At 41.0% G+C, this 20,504-nt stretch overlaps 1 protein-coding gene across 6 annotated transcripts in view; it reads right to left on the bottom strand.

Annotated features, from left to right (window-relative positions):
• The window catches only part of SERGEF (secretion regulating guanine nucleotide exchange factor), a 96,999-nt gene that overhangs the window by 59,113 nt on the left and 17,382 nt on the right, over positions 1 to 20,504 (bottom strand). For all 6 annotated transcript variants that reach the window (XM_035120412.3, XM_035120430.3, XM_088666727.1 and 3 more), the window contains one exon: positions 13,065 to 13,231. In XM_035120412.3, the coding sequence (XP_034976303.3) occupies positions 13,065 to 13,231 (167 nt within the window). The remainder of the gene's footprint in view (positions 1 to 13,064; positions 13,232 to 20,504) is intronic.

Here is a 20,504-nt window from a genome sequence, read left to right as displayed (position 1 = left end):
ATGCAGCGGTGTAAACGCGTGGCTGCCTTGGGGGAAGGGTCCTTCTGCAACGTTATTGGAGAGCGGCGTGGCGGGGAGGGGGGCTTCTGTGTCGTCTGTCTGTGTTTCTGGTTACCCCCATATCTTGTGTTGTCCACCGGAGAGCAAAGATTTATTTCATTTTTTGAAAGGGGAAAGCGGGGGCTTTAAGCCCAGCATGGCTGTAAAGGGATCGGGAGACCAACAAGTCGGTTTCTCTGCGGTTTTATTAATGGGCTTGTGAGAAATGCCAAAGGAGCCTTGCCGCCGTGGCGCCTTGCGCCAGTAGCCTCTATGGCTAAGATGTCCCTGGCCTGAACAAATGATACATTTCACATACTGCAGATCTTTGTTTAAAATAAGATGTGGTGTTTTTCAACATGTTGGGCAGAAGAAATTTTCTCTTCTGCAAGAGCACTTCCATAAAGAATAGTTCCAACTCTTATGACTCACTGAGTTCTAGAGTTGCCACTCAAAGTTAAAGCCAAATGTGTGAACAACATACCGTATTTTTCCGTGTACGAGTAGGTTTTTTTCCTTTAAAATACTGTCAAAAATTAGGGGGCGTCGTATACACGGGGCCATCTCCCCCCCCCACTTTCTTAAATCTGAGTCCCCCAAAATAGGGGGTGTCTTATACATAGGGGCATCTTATAGACGGGAAAATACGGTATATTCTATCACGCTCCAACCAGTCCTTTTAACTTTTTGAGAACAAAATGTTACATTAGAAGTGCCCCCGTTGTTTTTGCTGTAAGCACTTTCCAATTACGATGACTGTCAGTGGCTAGAGTTAAACCTCTATGTGTCTTAAAGGGTAAAGGTAAAGGGACCCCTGACCATTAGTTCCAGTCGTGACCGACTCTGGGGTTGCGCGCTCATCTCACATTATTGGCCAAGGGAGCTGGCATACAGCTTCCAGGTCATGTGGCCAGCATGACAAAGCCGCTTCTGGTGAACCAGAGCAGCGCACGGAAACGCCATTTACCTTCCCGCTGTAGCGGTACCTATTTATCTACTTACACTTTGACATGCTTTTGAACTGCTAGGTTGGCAGGAGCTGGGACCGAGCAACGGGAGCTCACCCCATTGCAGGGATTCGAACCGCCGACCTTCTGATCAGCAAGCCCTAGGCTCTGTGGTTTAACCCACAGCGCCACCTGCATCCCATCGCCACCTGCATGTGTCTTACAGCCCCATAAAAGCCAGCACATTCATTATGGTATAAACTTCTGTAGGCTTAAGTCCACTTCAGCAGCATTTTGATGAAGTGGACTCCAGACAAGTGTGACTTCCCAGCACTCTCTTCCCCAAACTTACCAAAAGGTAAAATGCAGTAAGAGAAGGGCTCTAGAAGTAGTAAGGCTTCCGTGAGAATGCCACAAACCCACACAGCCGTGTTCAGGGCTACCAGAAACCATTGAGAAATGTGGCTGCATCCCTAGATGATGCCACGAGTATGCATTTCAAATGGTTCTCCATTCCCTTACAAGCAGTACATCGAGGGGCCAACGAAGACCTTACATTGCGCCCTGATTCCTCCCTTCACTTCCATGTCCAGGAATACAGGGAAGGAGTGATGAAGAGATGCATTGAGGCACTACAGCTGCAGCACTATCCACAGCAAACCCAAATCATTTTGGATTACATTTCCAAACATATTGAGGAATTTGACAATGTGATCCAATTCCCCCAAATGATTTCTAGTACACATGGGAAGGAATCTACTCAGCAGATGGTGTCACCTCCTCAAGCAAAGTGGACAGCAATTGTGGAAAGATAACGAATGGCCAATTCTGAGCCATCTGGCACGACTAAAAAAAGGCAGTGCCAAGAAAGTGGCCTAATAAACAAAAGAAAGGTCTTTTGTTGAGAAACAGCACTTCTGCCATCTGAATAAAATAGATACACCCAACAATAACTTCAATAAGAAAAGCGAAAGCCTTGCCTGATAAGGGGAAAAAATGGAACTCTTGTGAGAATGATTGAATTAACCTCTTATGCAAGCAAATCAACGTAATAAATTCATGGGGAAATGGTATTTTTCTTGATGTATTGGAATAGTAAATATTGATGTACAACCATGTGCTGTTTTCAGTTTATTGCAAGTTTATTTTGTTATTTGAAATTTTGTACTTTTGAAATACTGTAAAGGAAAAGGGGACAGGAGAAGGGGATGACAGAGGACGAGTGTCCTCGAAGCTACCAACATGAGTCTGACCAAACTGCGGGAGGCAGTGGAAGACAGGAGTGCCTGGTGTGCTCTGGTCCATGGGGTCACAAAGAGTCCGACACAACTAAATGACTAAACAACAAAAGAGTTTTAGGACTACTTTTAAAAATTCAACTTTTTTTGTTGTTGTACAGAATTCGGACAAGATTCTCCCATAGTACATTCATGGCAACCTGCTCTTACCACTTCCATTTTCAGAGATCAAACATGAAAATGTGTCCACCATTTATTTTAACTGTCAGGCTATATTAAGCCAATAACAATGCTGTTTTGTCTGCTGTTATACATGGATGGGTGGTTGTTAAATGTGTTATTTTAACTATGCAGTTTCAATGTGCTTTTAATTTGAGCTAATTTGGGGGGCCCAGCTGGGGCTGAAAGGCAGCATAAAAAAATGAAAAGATGAATCAATATTTGAAAGCTACAGCTGATACAGAATGCAACAGCTTTCCTTGATCATGAGGGCTGGACAGCAACAGCGTATTATAATAGTCGTCCCACCTGGGCACCCTGCAATCTTTCAGGCACAGCAGACAGTGTTAGTTTTAACTTCCAAGCCCTAAAAAAGCTTTGATGCTAATATGTATTATTCCCTTTATTTCATGATTCCAAGTTCAACCTGAATTCCCTCCTGGCCAGCTTTATTTACAGTCCACAACTTGTTACGTTGGCAACTCTATGTGCAAAGCACATCCGCATTCTTCTGTTGGCACCTTGCTTATCAACTGTAGAACTTGTACCATCTCTCTGTGGTCTTTATGGAGTCTTAAATGGTTAAAAAAAAAGATCCACTTGCCTCTGTGTTAAAACAAGTCACACTAGAGAAATGGATAGTAAAGAGTGTTCAAAAGTAGGAGCATATTGTGCTCAAAAATCTTCATATTAATTCTTTTTTTCTCCATTTTCTTTCCACTGTCACAGAGTTAGCAACATGCAAGTACAGCCACCTTGCAAACACCAGTTCTGCAATTTCAATGGGCAGTGTGTTGTTAACATTGCTTTGACATACATGCAACCACATTCTGATCATCACTACTGACCTGCAGAGCATGAATTTTAGGCAATTAAGCATATTGGAGAAAGGGGCTAAATCCATTCATTTTAGTTTATCGTGTTGGTAGAAAAGAATATTTGGTAAATACTCATTTCTTTATCTCTCAGGAACAAAGAGTGATTGGAAGAGGGGATCTATGTTGTTTTTGAGGATGAGAAAAATAGGGGTATGGATTTCATTTCATCTATTTTTAGTGCAAGCTGAACTAGTGCATCAGAACTAAATGAAATGAAAAATTACCTTTGGATTTAAAGTCGTCATGTGTCAAATTATTATTTATTTTTTAAAAAACCATCTTAGAGATATTTTTCTAATGCTCCAATGATTCTTAAATACAGCTACAGATTGGCTTACTGAGATAGGATCAATAATAATGTAGCCTAGGAGAAATAGTTGAATGAAAATAAGTTCCCCAAATCCTGACAGACACATCCAAGGAACACATCCAAAGGCAGACATGTTATCTTTAAATAGTTTCCCTCATTTACCACTTTTAACTTAAAACCAGAATGTTAGCAAATACCGGTTGATGGTGATGCTTGTTTATTGTTGTTCTTTCAATTTATTATCCACCCTTCACCATAAGATCCCAGAGCAGGTTACAACAATTTAACACAAAGTACTGTCAGAAGAATAGGGTGGGTCCATATATATATACCTTAATAGCCCACCCGCTGTTGATCAACAGAACATTGTAAGGTCATAGGACAATATCAACTGCTTCTTAACTATGTTCTGTCAAAGGCTGCAGGGCTTCAAGCAGAAAACCTCATTGTCAGAGACCGCTAGCTCTATTCAAATACTGACAGCAAATAAAAATGTGATCACTTTTAGATGAACTTGACTGAGAGCTGATGTTTTTTATTCACACATGAAGGACAGGGTCTCACCTAGAATATTGCCACTAATTTTGATAAATATATTGCCAATCTAGGCCCCCATTAAGATCTGCATGGTATGATTAATTAATTCAAAATTTCATCCATGAGTTGTATGAGTGGAGTTCCACTCATATAAGTGGACAGTCGTTTCTACTCTTCCCTCTTTATGTCCCCATAATCTGCTACAGTGGGCCCCCAAACCAGCTGGAGCTAATTTTGAGAGCACATGGAAGACTGGAGGGAACAGGAGAGGAAGAGGAGGCACTGATGCGAACACAGGAATTTGTTAGGAGAGTGAAGCTGAAGCACTGGATACAACCCTAGGGACCAGCCTCTCCCAGTCAGATATTGTTGCAGATAAAGGTACTCTCTCCTTTTTATCTTCCTCTCTTCTCCAGGGACCTGTGAGTATTATTAGCTGGCTTTTATCTTGCCACATCCACTTTTAGATACCAATACTGTTTTTTTTTTCTAAGTGGTTTTTGTTAGTGCACTTTGAACCTAAAATATCATTCCAGAACAGTTCATTCACAAACATGCACACCAAAACCCCTGTTCAGTCATGTCATTCCTTTGTGAAAAGGAATGGAGGCAAAATATACTGTATTTTCCTGTTTATAAGACACCCCCATGTATAAGATGCCCCCTATTTGGGGGAGCTCAGATTTAAGTAAATGAGGGGGGAGGTGTATCTGTGTATAAGATGACCCCTAGTTTTTGACATTATTTTTAAGGGGGAAAACCTAGTTATGAACAGACCACTCTGTCCATTAAGACGTCCATCACAGTCACTTAACACTGAACAAGGACACCTTTTGGTACATAGCCGCTTTGCTCAAAGACTGGACCAGTAAGTAGCTCTGTCCTCAACTCTGCCCAACAGTGAACGTATTTCAGTAGTGTGTCATTTCAGAACCCCCATTAAAGTGCTAGCATCTGGCTTTATTCTAGCAGCTAAATTAAGAGTGATGTTCAGCTTTTGATATGTTATATATATTCCAAGGAGGGAGGTATCAATTAGAAGTTTTACCTCTCATGGGTCACGAAGAGTCGGACACGACTAAACGACTAAACAACAACAACAACAACACCTCTCATGGACATTTGGGATAGCATTGGCTAAATACTTAAATCACAGAGCTTAATTTCCTAGGAAGTTCTTCTATTCTATTCCTGGTGGATTGTTCCCATAAATTTTACACTGTGCAGCTGGAAAACAAAATAGTTTTTAGTGTTATGCTTTTTCTTCAAAATCGGCAATGGTGGAAACTGTACACTGTCCTAATTTTCAGGTACAGCAGTGTTCAAAAGCACTGCTTCTTTTGACTGACTGTTTAAATAATTCACTCTTCTTAAAAGCACCTTCACAGGCCTCACCCAAAAGAGAAGCATTCTGAAGGGCTTAGGGAACACAACAGTGCAAGATAATGCAAAGATTTGTACTCAATATTCTGGGATCTTGTTTTCAAGGAAAAAGGAAAACATCACAATTCAGCCTATTGATCCTATAACACAGATCACACTCTTTGTCTCGTTCATGACTTCTTACAGCGCCTGTTAAATAAAGATTTAGTTATTTCTCTAGTTAGTGCTGCATATTCAATATTCAACACTGGATGCAACCATAGCTGCTTGGCATTTGCAAGGAAAAAGCGAGAGCTCAGCAGCAAAGCACAGGCTTTGCATGTAAATGGTCCCAGGCTCAGTCTCTCCTATCTGCAGGTAGAGCTGAAAAAAAACTCCTGTCCTGAATCTCTGGAGAAGCTCTGCTAGTCAGTATGGGCAGCACCAAGATAGATGGACCATGTATTGATATAAGGCACTTTCCTACAAGTTGGGTAGGCACTTTCCTACATGTTGGGTAGGAAAGTTCCAAAAGTTCACCGCACAAATCTACCTATCCAAAAGAAAGTCTAAAACTGAAGACTTTCATACCATGTGATATCCTTTTGTCTGTTTTATTATGAATTAACCTCATATTATGCAAAAAAGTCTATTAGTCTACCTTCTTTGATATTATTTCTACTTTTACCTTTTTCAGCAACTTGTGTATAAGTAATATGCATCTTTTGGTGTTCTACAATTACTTTTACTTTTTGTATGTGAACTCTCACTTTCACCGATTATAAAATATTTTTAGGGACAAGGATTTTATACTAAAGATTTTTCTGTACTGATTTTTTTTAAGTTACTCATTGTGTGATTATATCGGTTTCCTCCAAGCTTATTCTAAAACCATTAAAAATTAGTATTAAAAGTACAGTTAGGTTTAACCTCTGTCATAATGAGAAATAGCTATTGAAATGTTTATCAGTATCTCAGACAGAAAACCAAGACATTACAGGAGTGATTTCAATAAGTAGGTTAGACATCAGATAGGTATCCTCTCAAGACGGCAACTTCACACAAAGGCCTATGAACATGAAAGACCCACCCTGCAGAGGCTCAGACTTCCAATTGTTTCTGGTGACCTCAGCAAACCAATAAGCCAATTGGACTCAAGAGTGTGAATCTGAACATGTCTGTCCTCCCCAGCCTTTAATGTTTGTGCTGGCGTGGAGAGCCACTGCTGTGTGAGAGGGGGACAGAGATTGATTCCTAAGAGGTCTGACACTGGTCAGATTTTTCCTTTTTGTGTGTGTGTGTGTGTGTGTGTTCTGTGGAAGATCAGAACTAATTTCTATCTGGCTTTCCCCCAAACCAGTGTAAGGACTCTTGAGCAAGCTGCTCACAGCTTATATTACCAGTATTCAATCTACCTTGCTTTACATTGTCCTGCATCTTCCACTGAACTTAAAACAACTTGTAAGCTTACTAATGAGAGACTGAATGTCATGGTGGAAGTTACTTGTTGTAACATAGCAGAAAGAACAACCTTTTTATGTAAAAGTTTAAACTACAAACTACAAACATTAAAGAAAAGTTCAAAAAAAACTTGGGGAATGATTTTAAATAAAGTGACTTTGTTCTAATTATTTTCAGTACGGCTCTCTAAGCATGGAATCAGTGTGAGTTAATAGCCTATTTCCTCACTGGCTCGCAGCCAATCTGCCTCCACACGAACACTGTACACAAACCAAAAGTCACCTCCAAAGATAAAGCACTTGTTCGGTCTGAGTACAAGCTTAAAGCAGAACTGAGGAGAATTGAGACACAAATAAACAGAAAACACAAATAAACAGAAAAGGCCATGCTTTTTTAGGTCCAGACTAAATATGAGGCAGCAGCCACATCTGTATATAGTCACAGAGTCACAGACAGGCTGGGACAAATGGGCCTGTAAATTAGGGATGGGGAATCTGTGCCCCTTCAGAAGCTAAATAAAAAAATTCCTTCAGTAGCACCTTAAAGACCAACTAAGTTTATATTTTGGTATGAGTTTTCGTGCGCATCAGCCATAGCCAGCATGGCCAGTGGTCTGAGATTATGGGATCTGTAGTCCGACAACTGGAGAGCCACATGTTCCCTGCCCCTAGGAGGAAGGTTCCAGAAAAAGCACAACAGTGTACAAAAACAAAGGGGGGACAGTAATGATTCTGGTAATCTGGTGATTTTGGTAATCAGCTTAGTGATACATCTCACCTCACACCTAAATCACCTCACACCTAAAGATCTATCTTTACAATGCAAAATTTGCCATGGGATTATGGGATTATTCTCCTTTTACACTGAATTTATTAAAAACAGAACAGGATGCTCGTCTCTGAAACATAAACATAATAAACAGCAGGGATGGCCAGCTTCTGTAACCTTAGGGTTATCAGCTCTCTTATTTCCTACCACCTGAAAAAGCTTTTTTTTTCCTTCCCTAATAGGTAAAGTCGCAAACAAACATTTTACCATGGTTTGTCCAAATTTTTCATAGGGTCATCAGAGATCAGATAATTCAGAGGCTACTCTAACCCAGAAGCCACCAGTTGGCCAATCCAATGCATAATGATGCTGTGTTTTGTAAATTGCTCTTTTTTCCCTTCTTCTCTTCAGTTTGCTGATATTAAGGCAAGGGGAAAGATCATCATCTTCCTCCTGCTATTTTAATCAGATGTTTTTAAAACAAAATTAACTTTTCAGGGCACCAGGAAAGAGTAGACAGTTAAAAATGCATTATCTATATCCTTAAGACCTACAGTTTTGGTAATCAGCTTAGTGATACATCTAATGTACTGTAGACATGCTCTCGGCAGATGAATAGCAAATCTGGCTTCAAAGGCTTAATATATTCACTGAAAGCCTTTGTAGTCCCTTTTTACAGCAAAATGTGTTAAACTCCTGCTACCCATATTCCCAAAAAAATATATGCATAAATCTATAAACACAAGCAGTATTCAATAGCCTAGATTTGGATAAAAGTTGCTATTAATATTGTATTGATTTCATTTATTTATTAAATTTGTATACCGCCCTTCATCCAAAGATCTCAGGAAGGTTCGCAGTATAAAAATGCAAAATAAAAACAAAATGCATAATAAAAACAAGAGCAAAAGCAAAACAAGCCCATAATCTCATTATTGTTATTATTGTTATTATAATAGATTATTATTAGTATTATTGACCTAATAACAGGCTAGGCTGAGAGGCAAGGCCTCACACAAGTTCATCATGTCAGCTTCATTTTTGGGTGGGGATTTGAATATGTGTCTCCTTGATCCTAGTCCAGTGCTCTAACCACACTGGCTGTTCAGAATTGAAGATCTGATGCTTATTCAGTTTTCATACTGGTGTTGTTTATTTTATCTGCCTCACCAAACACAGCCATTAACAGTGGAATATAGTTCAATGCAACAGAACACTTCTCCACTTTGTTACTATACAGTATTTGCATTTTCTCCTTATATGTTTAGAATTCCGGTAAGAATATTAGAGCTCAAGGAAGCAATCATATGTATAAAGAGAAAATATATGCTACTTTATATGCCTGTTGTCTTTGTCCATGGAGTTTTCTTGGCAAAATACTGGAATGGTTTGCCAGTTCCTTCTCCAGGCGGATCACATTTAGTCTAAACTCTCAGCTATGACCTGTCCGTCTTGGGTGGCCCTGCACGGCATAGCTCATAGCTTCTCTGAGTTATTCAAGCCCCTTCACCACGACAAGGCAGTGATCCATGAAGGTCATAAAAAACCTTCAACGTAAAAAAAACCAAGATCACGGCCACTGGTCCTGTCACCTCCTGGCAAATAGAAGGGGAAGAAATGGAGGCAGTGAGAGATTTTACTTTCTTGGGCTCCATGATCACTGCAGATGGTGACAGCAGTCACAAAACTAAAAGACGCCTGCTTCTTGGGAGAAAAGCAATGACAAACTTAGACAGCATCTTAAAAAGCAGACATCACCTTGCCGACAAAGGTCCGTATAGTTAAAGCTATGGTTTTCCCAGTAGTGATGTATGGAAGTGAGAGCTGGACTTCGGCTGATTGCCGAAGAATTGATGCTTTTGAATTATGGTACCGGAGGACTCTTGAGAGTCCCATGGACTGCAAGAAGATCAAACCTATCCATTCTTAAGGAAATCAGCCCTGAGTGCTCACTGGAAGGACAGATCCTGAAGTTGAGGCTCCAATACTTTGGCCGCTTCATGAGAAGAGAAGACTCCCTGGAAAAGACCCTGGTGCTGGGAAAGACTGAGGGCACTAGGAGAAGGGGACGTCAGAGGACAAGATTCAATAGTGTTCTCGAAGTGTTCTCGAAGCCACCAACATGAGTTTGACCAAACTGCGGGAGGCAGTAGAAGACAGGAGTGCCTGGCGTGCTCTGTTCCATGGGGTCACAAAGAGTTGGACACGACTAAACGACTAAACAACAACATATACTACTTTGGCACAGTGAGAGCTCTTCAATGATTTCCTACGTGTGCCTGTGCTAATCAACTTGGAATAAGTTGATGTTGAATAAGTACACTTTGCACTTTCATGGGACCCTGCAGCCAAACACTGAGGTCCCCCACACAGAATAATGGCACATGGCGAGGCAGTGACAGCACTGTGCCAGCCAAGGCTCCAGCTGCCCACCAATCTCATTTCCCCAGAATGCCTCTGGGCCCAGAGAAGAAGATGGCAGGCAGTCTGTTTAGAGTCCATCTTAAAGTACATATTTTAACCTTTTAAAGCCACCAACTGCTTAGGTCCAAGTTATTTGAAGGGCACCTTCCCCCATATCAGCCTCTCTGTACATTAAGCTCATCAGCTGAGGCCTTCTGCCTCTCAGAATAATCAGGTTGGGCAGAAGTGTGTGTGTGTGTGTTTTTCCCCTGCAGTGATTTTATCCTTCTGAAATGTACTGCTGATGGGGGCAAGTCATCCTCATTCCCTACAGTCATTTAGGAGAGTCCTTAAAACCCATCTGTTTTCACTGCCTTTTCCTTGAAGGTATGTTTTGCCTTATTGCATTACTGATTGTGTTTAGCTTACAGCTAGCTGGGTGTTTTTTTTTATGCAAGTGGCTTTCAATATGCATATTTATTTTTATTATCGGTATATTATACTTTTATCTTGTAACTTGAAAGTGATTCTACCCTTAAAGGCAGCTTTCAAATATTTAAAATAAGATAACCAGCACTATTCCAGGGCAGGCAACTTAACACTAATGTGGGAAAAAGTTTTATAAAGGTAAATATGCATGAATGTTGACATGCCTCGTATTAATTTTTTCTGCTGTATCATCCTTGCTATCACATCGGCTGGAGGATTTGAAAAACTGCAAAAAGGAGCGTTAAAATGTTTCTACGGGAATTTCTTGCTGTGTTCCTATCTGCCAGCATCATTAATAGCTGTACACAAGAGAAAGGCGGTAATCCTTCTGCAGAAGAAAGCATGAAGACAATGCTCTTGATGAAGAATACTCCTACCTACAAAATTTCATGTTCCATCAACTTTTTTTAAAAAAACCGATTAACTTATTCAAAAACTCTTTCCCCCCCCCCATGTTTCTTGCTTCAGAAATACTGCTTTGGCAAGGTGAAATTTTAATGCATATGTTAATTAATCAGATTTTTTTTCCTGCTCAGAAACAGCCTTCATTTTAAGGGGGAACACCCAATCTAGAAGCATTTGATGTGCAAAATGCTTCCTTGATTTAGTGTTCCATGTGCAGTTGATGTCACCAGTGATCAGTGATGGGGTCTCTGTGCTGTGAAATGCCCCTTGTCACAGTTCAAGCTGATGTGGGCAGAAGACTTTGACACCCAAGTATTCAGGTGTTTTACTTCTGACATTCTCAACAAGCGACAGTCCCATTTTTAGCTACATTCCAGGATTGCGACTGCCACCAGCTAGTGCCAAAATGTCAATATTGTTTTTTGTATATATATATATATAAAATCAGTTACCCTTAGGTTCTTCATGATCTGATTATATCTGACATCTCAAGGTTTTAGCTATCCAATTCAGCCATGTAAGCTCTTTCATTCTATATCAGTAGCAGCTTAAACACTGCTGATCTTACTAAGATGTTTATTAATAAAACAAACTCTCACTTCCTCCCACCCGTGAGTTCACAGTATTCAATGTTTCTAAAGTTGCTCTTTTTAATCGGCCGAATTCTTGGCAACTTCTTTTTTCATTTAGGTATAGGTCCATTACTTTGGCCACCTCATGAGAAGAGAAGACTCCCTGGGAAAGACCCTGATGCTGGGAAAGATGGAGGGCACAAGGAGAAGGGGACGACAGAGGACAAGATGCTTGGACAGTGTTCTCGAAGCTACCAACACGAGTTTGACCAAACTGCGGAAGGCAGTGGAAAACATGAGTGCTTGGCGTGCTCTGGTCCATGGGGTCACGAAGAGTCAGACACGACTAAACAACTAAACAACAACATAGGTCCATAGTGCTTTGAAACTCTCAGCTCCACAAAAGATGGTACATCAGAACGTGTACATGGAAAGACTGAACTATAGATGCACTAAAATATAATATGCTGTTACTAAGCAGGGGTGGGAGGGGGAACATAGCCAGGCATATCCAGATTATGTCAAACAAAACTCAACACTTAGGATTGCTCTTAAAATTAATATATCTGAAAGACCAACTCCCTTCCTACGGACTGTCTGGGGTGTTGAAATAGGCAGAATAGGCCCTCTTGGTAATTTCACCACGCTCAGATTTGGAGTGGAGAGGGAGTGGCAACCCCTAAACAGTGAAATTCCTTTCCCAAAGAGGTGCATCTGGCACCTTCCTTCATAATATAGTTTCCATGGTATGCTGAAAACACACCACATTGCCCTGGCTTTTGATGACCAAGACATAAATTTTAGAGCCCACACTAGTCTCCTGACTGTAATTTAACTGGTTTTAGTACTGTATTTTTTTAATTATTGCAATCCGTGCTGGGATATCATGGGGAAGAACAGAGGAGAAATCATTATCATCACCATAGTCTGGATTCAACTTACCTATTCCTCTAGCAGAAGCCACCACAAGGACCCCCGTTAATGCAGCAGGGCTTCCCCCCACCTTTCCCAAGTCTTTCCCAAACCCCCCGAACAAAATACAGGGGGAGAAGAGGGGCAATCATTCCATCTCACAAGCAGAAATGCTTGCACTGACAGAACAATCTCCTTGGCGCTATTTTGAATTCCACCCAATATATACTTTTAGATGCACAAATTTATCTGGGAAGCTTGCCTCTCCTTATATTGCTGCTACTGTAAAACTGGACTTCTGTTTTCCAGGTAACAAAGTCCCATCTCCTCAGAGACTGTTTCAATAGATACCACCACAGAGGTACAAGATGGCCGTCATCTGTTGTTACCACCACTGCTTGGATGATCTTTCCTAGAGTATAATGTCTGAGGGCCACAGATAGCCCTTGCTCAAAAGGCAAATTAGTACACATGGCAAACAAATAAGAGGTCTGACCTTAACAAAATTCATGGTTTTTCCTTACCTCAGATGCTCCAGTGAGGCTGGGCACTGCAACAGGAGCAATGATTTGCTTTTTCAAACAGTGTTCAGTCGATTTCTTTCCATCCTGGCTCTCTCCTTCATGCAACATCCCGCTCCATCCAAGTTGACCATAGTCTCCTCTACCCCATGTAAAGACTTTCCCTGTTTCTGAATAGAACACACGCAATTGTTCAGCATTAGTTCTCCAGACCAAACTTTAATCACTGTGAAAACACCAGCAACTCAGCAATATAAGAAAAATAATAATAAAACTAGGCTTTTTATAATTAAAAAAGTGCACTCCAACCTCTTCTGACTTCAAGGGTTAATTAACACTCAGCTTCTTTTCCTACTTCCCCAGTTCATATTTCTCAAATTCCCCTCTCCTTATATTTTCCCTACAAGTTCCAGTCTATCTCAAGGTAGTAGCAGAGGCTTTTCTGTACAAGCACCTGAGATTAGTAATGGGGCTGGATAGATAAAATTTAACCCAGGCAAGAAGGAGCTGATGATTTGCCATGCTGGGGAGAGAGACTCAGTGGACCAGTTGGTCATAAAATATCAGTTCTACGCAGATGGGCTCCTACTCCTTCTTGAGTTGCAGGTTCTTAGTCTGAAAATACTTGTCCATCTAGCAATTCTCCTAAATGATCAGGTAACAATAGCCATGTAGCAGCATTTTACCAACTTTAGTTGCACCCCCTACTGGAAAAGAGATGCCTGCTACTGTCATTCATGCCTTGGTGTCCCAGGGTATGGGCTGAAGGCACATGAGGCTACCATCTTGCTGAAGCTAAGCATGGCTGGGTTGGGTCGGTGTCTGAATGGGGGTGAGTGCCTGGAAACCAGATGTTTATCGTCTTGGCTTCCACAACAAAAGAAAGGTAGGATATAAATTTAAGAAAACAAAAAATAATAAAAGTGATCTGGAAACGTTGATGCAGACATCCATCTCTTCAAAAGTACACACCTAGGAGGACATATACAGGTAATACCCATTCTGGATCCCTCTTCAATAAGGAAGCTTGTAAGCACAACCAAGAATACACCCCTTTCAGACTTTCATGCCAAACATGCCCTAGGTGGTTACTGCACTTGTCTTCCTTTCAGAGACAGGAAAAAGTGTTTTCATTCCCTCAAGCTCAGGCAAGTTAAGTTCTTAAATTGTTGCCTTCTGCTGATCTTCATTCCTTTATTTAGGAGTTTTTAAGCTGTCACGTTTTTATGATTCTTTAAATTGGTATGAACCACTTTGAGAATGCTTGTATGAAAAAAACTGCACATAAATATCAAATAAATATTCTCTCCTAAATATTTTTGCTGCCTTTGGGGAAAGGAAAATATGGTGCCTTTCCCATTCCAGACACAGAAGCTGACCAGACTAGAAGTTGAGTTCAGTATCCTCCATTGCACCTGTGGGCAGGGGATGTGAGGTGAGTTGAATGGCACACAGAGTTCCGTCCACTTCCTGTCCCCCAGCATATTTCGCCAAAGGTGCCTACTTCACTCTTCCTAATGATAGGGCTGGCCAGTGCTTTTTTTCTTAAAAAATGTTTAGGGGTACTCTCATTTATCTACTCATATTGAAATACTGCCCCTCAATGAGGCCAAACTTAGATTCACAAAATGTTTAGGGGTATGCGTACCCCTGCGGCCCCCCCAGTAAAAAAGCACTGGGGCTGGCCCTGAAACCCGTGCACTGAGGCAGACTGGCTGTCGCTCCTTCTGCCTCACACAAGGACTTTCCTCAGAAAAGCTTATGAGCAAGCCTCAAAGTAGTGAACTCCCTTCTCCTACTTCCCCCTGCTTCCTTCACTACAGAAAGAGGCGAGAGCCTGCACCAGGAGATCTTGCAGTTATTTGACCACGTGGACAGTTCAGTTGCAAGACAGGCAGCCAAATCAAAGAACACTTGTTATTTATCCCCCACCAACCAAGGCTTTGGCTTGTTTAAAATTCAAGCTATGATGCACCTCTCACTTTTAAACTTTTAATAGCAATAACTAAATGCAGATAGCAGTCTAATTATAGTTGTGCAATAAAAAACAAATGTAACTCCTCATTATCCTTGCAAGTTTAACTGCTGCTCTGAAGGTTCAAGAAATACATTGGTTTCTCATAAATAAAAAAATCATATACAGGTCAAGGAAATGATGAACCTGCTCATCTCTTTCAGAAGGAAAGGATGCCAAAACATTAGCTATTACTGTATTTGGAAATGCATGACAGGGTGACCAAAGGTTTATTTTACAGTATGCTACAGTACTTACAGTATAGTTTATTTTACACTATTCAGATGTTTGTCTCAACATGCAGGTGAAAGGGTATAGGATTGTGGCCACTTGTGGCCACAGGCTTCCGCCCTAAACAAATTCAGAATAGCATATGAGAGAATTTATGCCTATGCTCTGCCCATATGATCTCAGCTTAATTGTATGGACAGAGTGATACACACAATTCGTGCACACACAACTCCTTAAGACATTACACTGAACACATGCACAGGTGGAACCAACAGCCATACTCTACCCCTTTCTGTGTATTTGAGCACCTGAAAAAGTGGTTGCATTTGTTTATTAAATTGTAGGTTATCTCAAGCATCCTTCAATATCCTCAAAAGGGCATCTGCATTAAGGTTAATAAGCAAGTTTCAATAAATTTAAAATGGATGAAGTTCATCAGACCCACTTGCTCATTTAATTTGTGGGCAGTCATTTTTACAAATCATATTCAAACACTTATATTAATTGTACTGTGACTTTAGCCGTCCCCTGGAGCTAGTTTTTAAAGCAGCACTGCAAGAATTTACCATCACTTAAAATCTCAGCTATTGCAAGAGAAAAGCCTAGCACTGCTTGCCTTTGCAATCCACCATTCCCTTTGCAATCCATCAAGATATTGTCTGCTCTAAACTGCTGACAGTAAGGTGGTAGGGAAATAAAAATATGTAGACATCAATGCTGCCCTCTAGAGGGAAGTTGCAACACCACAAACCAGATTTTCTTTGTTCCAAACTTGGCCAAATTCCAACAAGCAATTAGACAATTTACCAGCACTGCTTTATCTAAAGAAGTTATGTAGTTATATTGCAATCCCTTATTGCTCCCTAAGGACTAGAAAGTCAAAAGAAGCCCCCTCCTTACACTCTGAAGTTTCCATCTTCAATTCATTCCTGTCCTCAATCCTCTCCCAACAAGCTCTTCTCCCTGTAATCCTTAGCCCTGGTTCTTCTCCCTTCATCAGATGTTGATGTTCATGTCTGTGTGCAGCTGAATGTCTCTAAAGGATGGCAAAGGGTTCATGCCCTAGAGTTCTGTGATTCAGTTGGCCCTCTTCCTACTTTTCAATGATTTGTTCAGTGTTTCCATAGCCTTTCGAATTTTTATCCACTGGAACAACTAAAATAAAATAAAATATACAGATAAGAGATGTGCCAGAAAGGTCTGCATGTTTCTGAAATGAACACACAATTTTCCTCCTCCTATTTTCACATCCGCACACGGATTGCGACATTATATAGTTTAGGCACCAGATGGCACTGGGTTTGGCTGTATCTGGGTGGTGAGAGGTTCCCTCTTGCTGTTCTTGTCTTAGAGAGAGAGAAATATATAAGATTATTGTCTAACTTCCTAGTTAGACAATTGTCTTAAGTCTTGCTTGACACTCCCCTTGAGACCTACCCTGTGTTGAATTTTAGATTGCAAGTTCCATAAGACATGGCTTGTCTTTGGTGCAACTTTGTAAAGCACCAAGCATGTTAGGGGTGCTATTTATTATTATTAAGGAAAGCTTTTACTGTAGAAGAGCAATAGTGTAGTGGGTGAACTGTGAACCACGACACTCAAGTTTGATATCTCACCTCAGCCTTGCCTAAAACACACATCAGACCATATCAGACCGTGCCATCTTGTTGCTCATTTGATGGAGAACAGGGATATTATACATATTTTAAAGCAAGCAAAGAAGCTTTGCCTACAGGCTGTTTAAAGTCGGTACTTCCCTACTGCTGAAGTTTTTCACTGCCATAATTTTAATTTGTCAATCTCATGGCACTTCAAGTATGGACCAAGGTTTAATGTGATGTAATACGATGTAACATTTACAATTTAATTTGTGGGTTTTTCCCTGAGGAAGCCAAATGACAATCAAAATGAATAATATACTATAAATTCCTGATTCAGCGTAACAAGGTTTGACAAGGCCCATTGGGTCTGCAGTGATTGTCATAAACAAAAAATTTCAATCTCCTCAGTGAATTTCTTTGGACAATCTATTAAGCATTATCTAGAAAACCAAGCTGAAAAATATCATTTTTCAACTTATATCTCTGCGGAAGCCTTTGTTCTCATAGCTGCCTCAGTCTCTACTGAAATAGTACCTCTCAGCCACTGTGTTTGGGACGGAATGAGAAGTGGAAAACTCATAGATCACCACCTGGTGTGGCTCAATTGTGTGTCAAGATGTTTGTATGAGCAAGAAAGCATTGGCCAAGGCAGAACAAGTTCAAATCCACAAAAGAAATGAATGTACAATTCTATAAAGCATAATATCACATCTCTCTCTCTCTCTCTCTCTCTCTCTCTCTCTCTCTCTCTCTCTCTCTCTCTCTCTATATATATATATATATATATATATATATAAAACCAGAATCATTTTCATGTTCTGTTTCAAAGAAATAAATATACATGAAAGGTGGGGATGAGGCATCTTGGCTGTCTGGCCTCTTTTTTAGAGTTCTGCATTTGAATCTGAGAGACCAGGATTTAAATTACCACTCAGAAGGGGGAAATTACAGGGTGTCAATGGGTAAGGCATTTTCTCCTTGTTCACCAGCTGTGGAAAAATGTGCCATAAAAGCAACTTGCTTGTAGCAGGGCTTGGGAATTTGTGGCCCTTCAAATGTTATCGGATGCCAACTCCCATCAGCCCAGGTCAAAGTGGTCAATAGTCAGGAACGATGGAAGTTGTAGTCTGGCAACATCTGGCAAGCCTAGATGTTCCCCACCTCGTGAGCTTTACAGGGTTACTGGCAGGATTAATGGGGCCTGTAAAGAAATTAAGTAAAATCAGAATGGACAAAATAAAAGATACAATCTTATGAGATTTCAGCGTGTATCAGAGGGGTGGCAAACTGTGACAGCCTTTGCCAACCCTCTGTCCTGATATTGTGGACTACAGATTCCATCGGTCCCAGTCAGTCCAGGTGGAAATCAGCAAAATGTCCAGGAAAAATCCAGACATATGGCAACCCATGTCAGCAGTGATGTTCTGTCCATTTTCCATAAAAATAGTGCAAAAATGAATTTTTTAATGGGAAACTAAAAAAACACACAACAACAACTCAACAAGTTTGCCCACTCTGGGTCTTTCACCTCAGTTAGCTGGCAACCCTAGTACTTATTCATATGCCTATATGGTAATATATAATACATCTGGGGGCTGGAAACTGACTATGGGGATGCCAGTTCCTATGGACAGTGTATGTGTATGTATGCATTGCAGGGGGTTAGACTGGATGACCCTTGGGATCACTTCCAACTCTACAGTTCTATGATTCTATAAACCAACTGCATATTCCAAACACTCCGTTGTTATATTCTTAATAATAATAATAATAATATTAATAATTATACAGCAGTTCCAGGGAGGTCGTGTGCTGTCTATTGTGGCGCAATTCTCTGAAGGGAAAGAGTCTGACAGCTCATCTTTTTCCATCTCAGTCACTAATCTCCATCCCTATCTCTCACATCATCCCATTGTCTAAGGAAAGTCAGCAGGAGCTAATGAAACACTATCAAGATCACTACCACAGACATGTTCTTTTACCTTTGGGGAGGGTGGATGGGACTGCCTTAGGAGGTAGGTTGAGGCATCAAATACCTTTCAATGCAAATCACTACGGTAGTTTATAAAGAAAAGCGCAAGCCCTTTTCAAGCATTATGCAAGTCAAACTGTGTTGGAGGCATGGCACTAGCTCCCTTCCCTTGAGGCCTAACCTTGCTGCGTTCAACAGCAATGTGAGGGGCAAGCTTGGGAGTATGTTCGCTTGAGCACTCTTACAAGCCCTGCCAGGATCAGGAACCCTGGGCGATCGGTGTCCCCGATTTGCAGGGAGCCTTGTAATCATGCTCAAGTGAACATGCTTGCAAGCCTCCTTCAGACCTTGCTACTGAACACAGCACAGGCAGAGGTAGAGGCAGTGAGCTCATGTACATGGCCCCACACTTCCAACATGCAATGAGACAATCATATGGTAAAGTTCCTCGTATGGTAAATGCCTGGAATTTGTGTTTTTTTAAAGACTTTTCCTTGCATTAAAAAGGTGTTGAAAGAGACATGAAGAAAGCCTTCCTGAGAAGAGACCATACTTCTGCCAATATCACTTAATGACAGACTACCAGAAATTAGAACCCAGATCTGCCATTTACAGGTGGAGGCATTGAGAGATTTTACTTTCTTGGGTTCCATGATGGTGACAGCAGTCACGAAATGAAAAGACGCCTGCTTCTTGGGAGAAAAGCAATGACAAACCTAGACAGCATCTTAAAAAGCAGAGACGTCACTTTGCCGACAAAGGTCCGTATAGTTAAAGCTATGGTTTTCCCAGTAGTGATGTATGGAAGTGAGAGCTGGACCATGAAGAAGGCTGATCGCCGAAGAATTGATGCTTTTGAATTATAGTGCTGGAGGAGACTCTTGAGAGTCCCATGGACTGCAAGAAGATCAAACCTATCCATTCTGAAGAAAATAAGCCCTGAGTGCTCCCTGGAAGGACAGATCGTGAAGCTGAGGCTCCAATACTTTGGCCACCTCATGAGAAGAGAAGACTCCCTGGAAAAGACCCTGATGTTGGGAAAGATTGAGGGCACAAGGAGAAGGGGACGACAGAGGACGAGATGGTTGGACAGTGTTCTTGAAGCTACCAACATGAGTCCGACCAAACTGCGGGAGGCAGTGCAAGACAGGAGTGCCTGGCGTGCTCTGGTCCATGGGGTCACGAAGAGTCAGACGCGACTAAACGATAACAACAACTGCCATTTGCAAACCCCAGTAATCTACCCACTGCACCACATTGTCCTTCAAGGACTTAAACACTACAATTTAACATTGAGAAGATGAGCAGTAGGGATGAAAGGAAAAATACTGTGCTAATTTCCAAAAAGAATGCTGGTGATTTACACCAAGTAATTTAATTTCAATCTATAGCAGGTGTGAGCAACTTTTTTTCTTTCAAGAACCAAATCCCCTCAGCTCTGTTAATATTAATAATAATTATTATCATTATTTATTGAATTTCTAAACAATCCTTTCTCCCAAAGCAAGTAATCATGTTGGTGTTGGGCAAAGACAAATACGTTCTATGAACAATTCAGGGGGGGGGAGACCCTCCTTTCCCAGTTTTCGCAATGGCTACCTCAGAGGAGAATTCTCAACGCTACA

Source organism: Zootoca vivipara, chromosome 1, assembly GCF_965207765.1.
Source record: "Zootoca vivipara chromosome 1, rZooViv2.hap1.1, whole genome shotgun sequence".
In the NCBI taxonomy this organism is placed as follows: Eukaryota; Metazoa; Chordata; class Lepidosauria; order Squamata; family Lacertidae; genus Zootoca; species Zootoca vivipara.
This window is presented reverse-complemented; position numbering and strand designations above follow the sequence as displayed.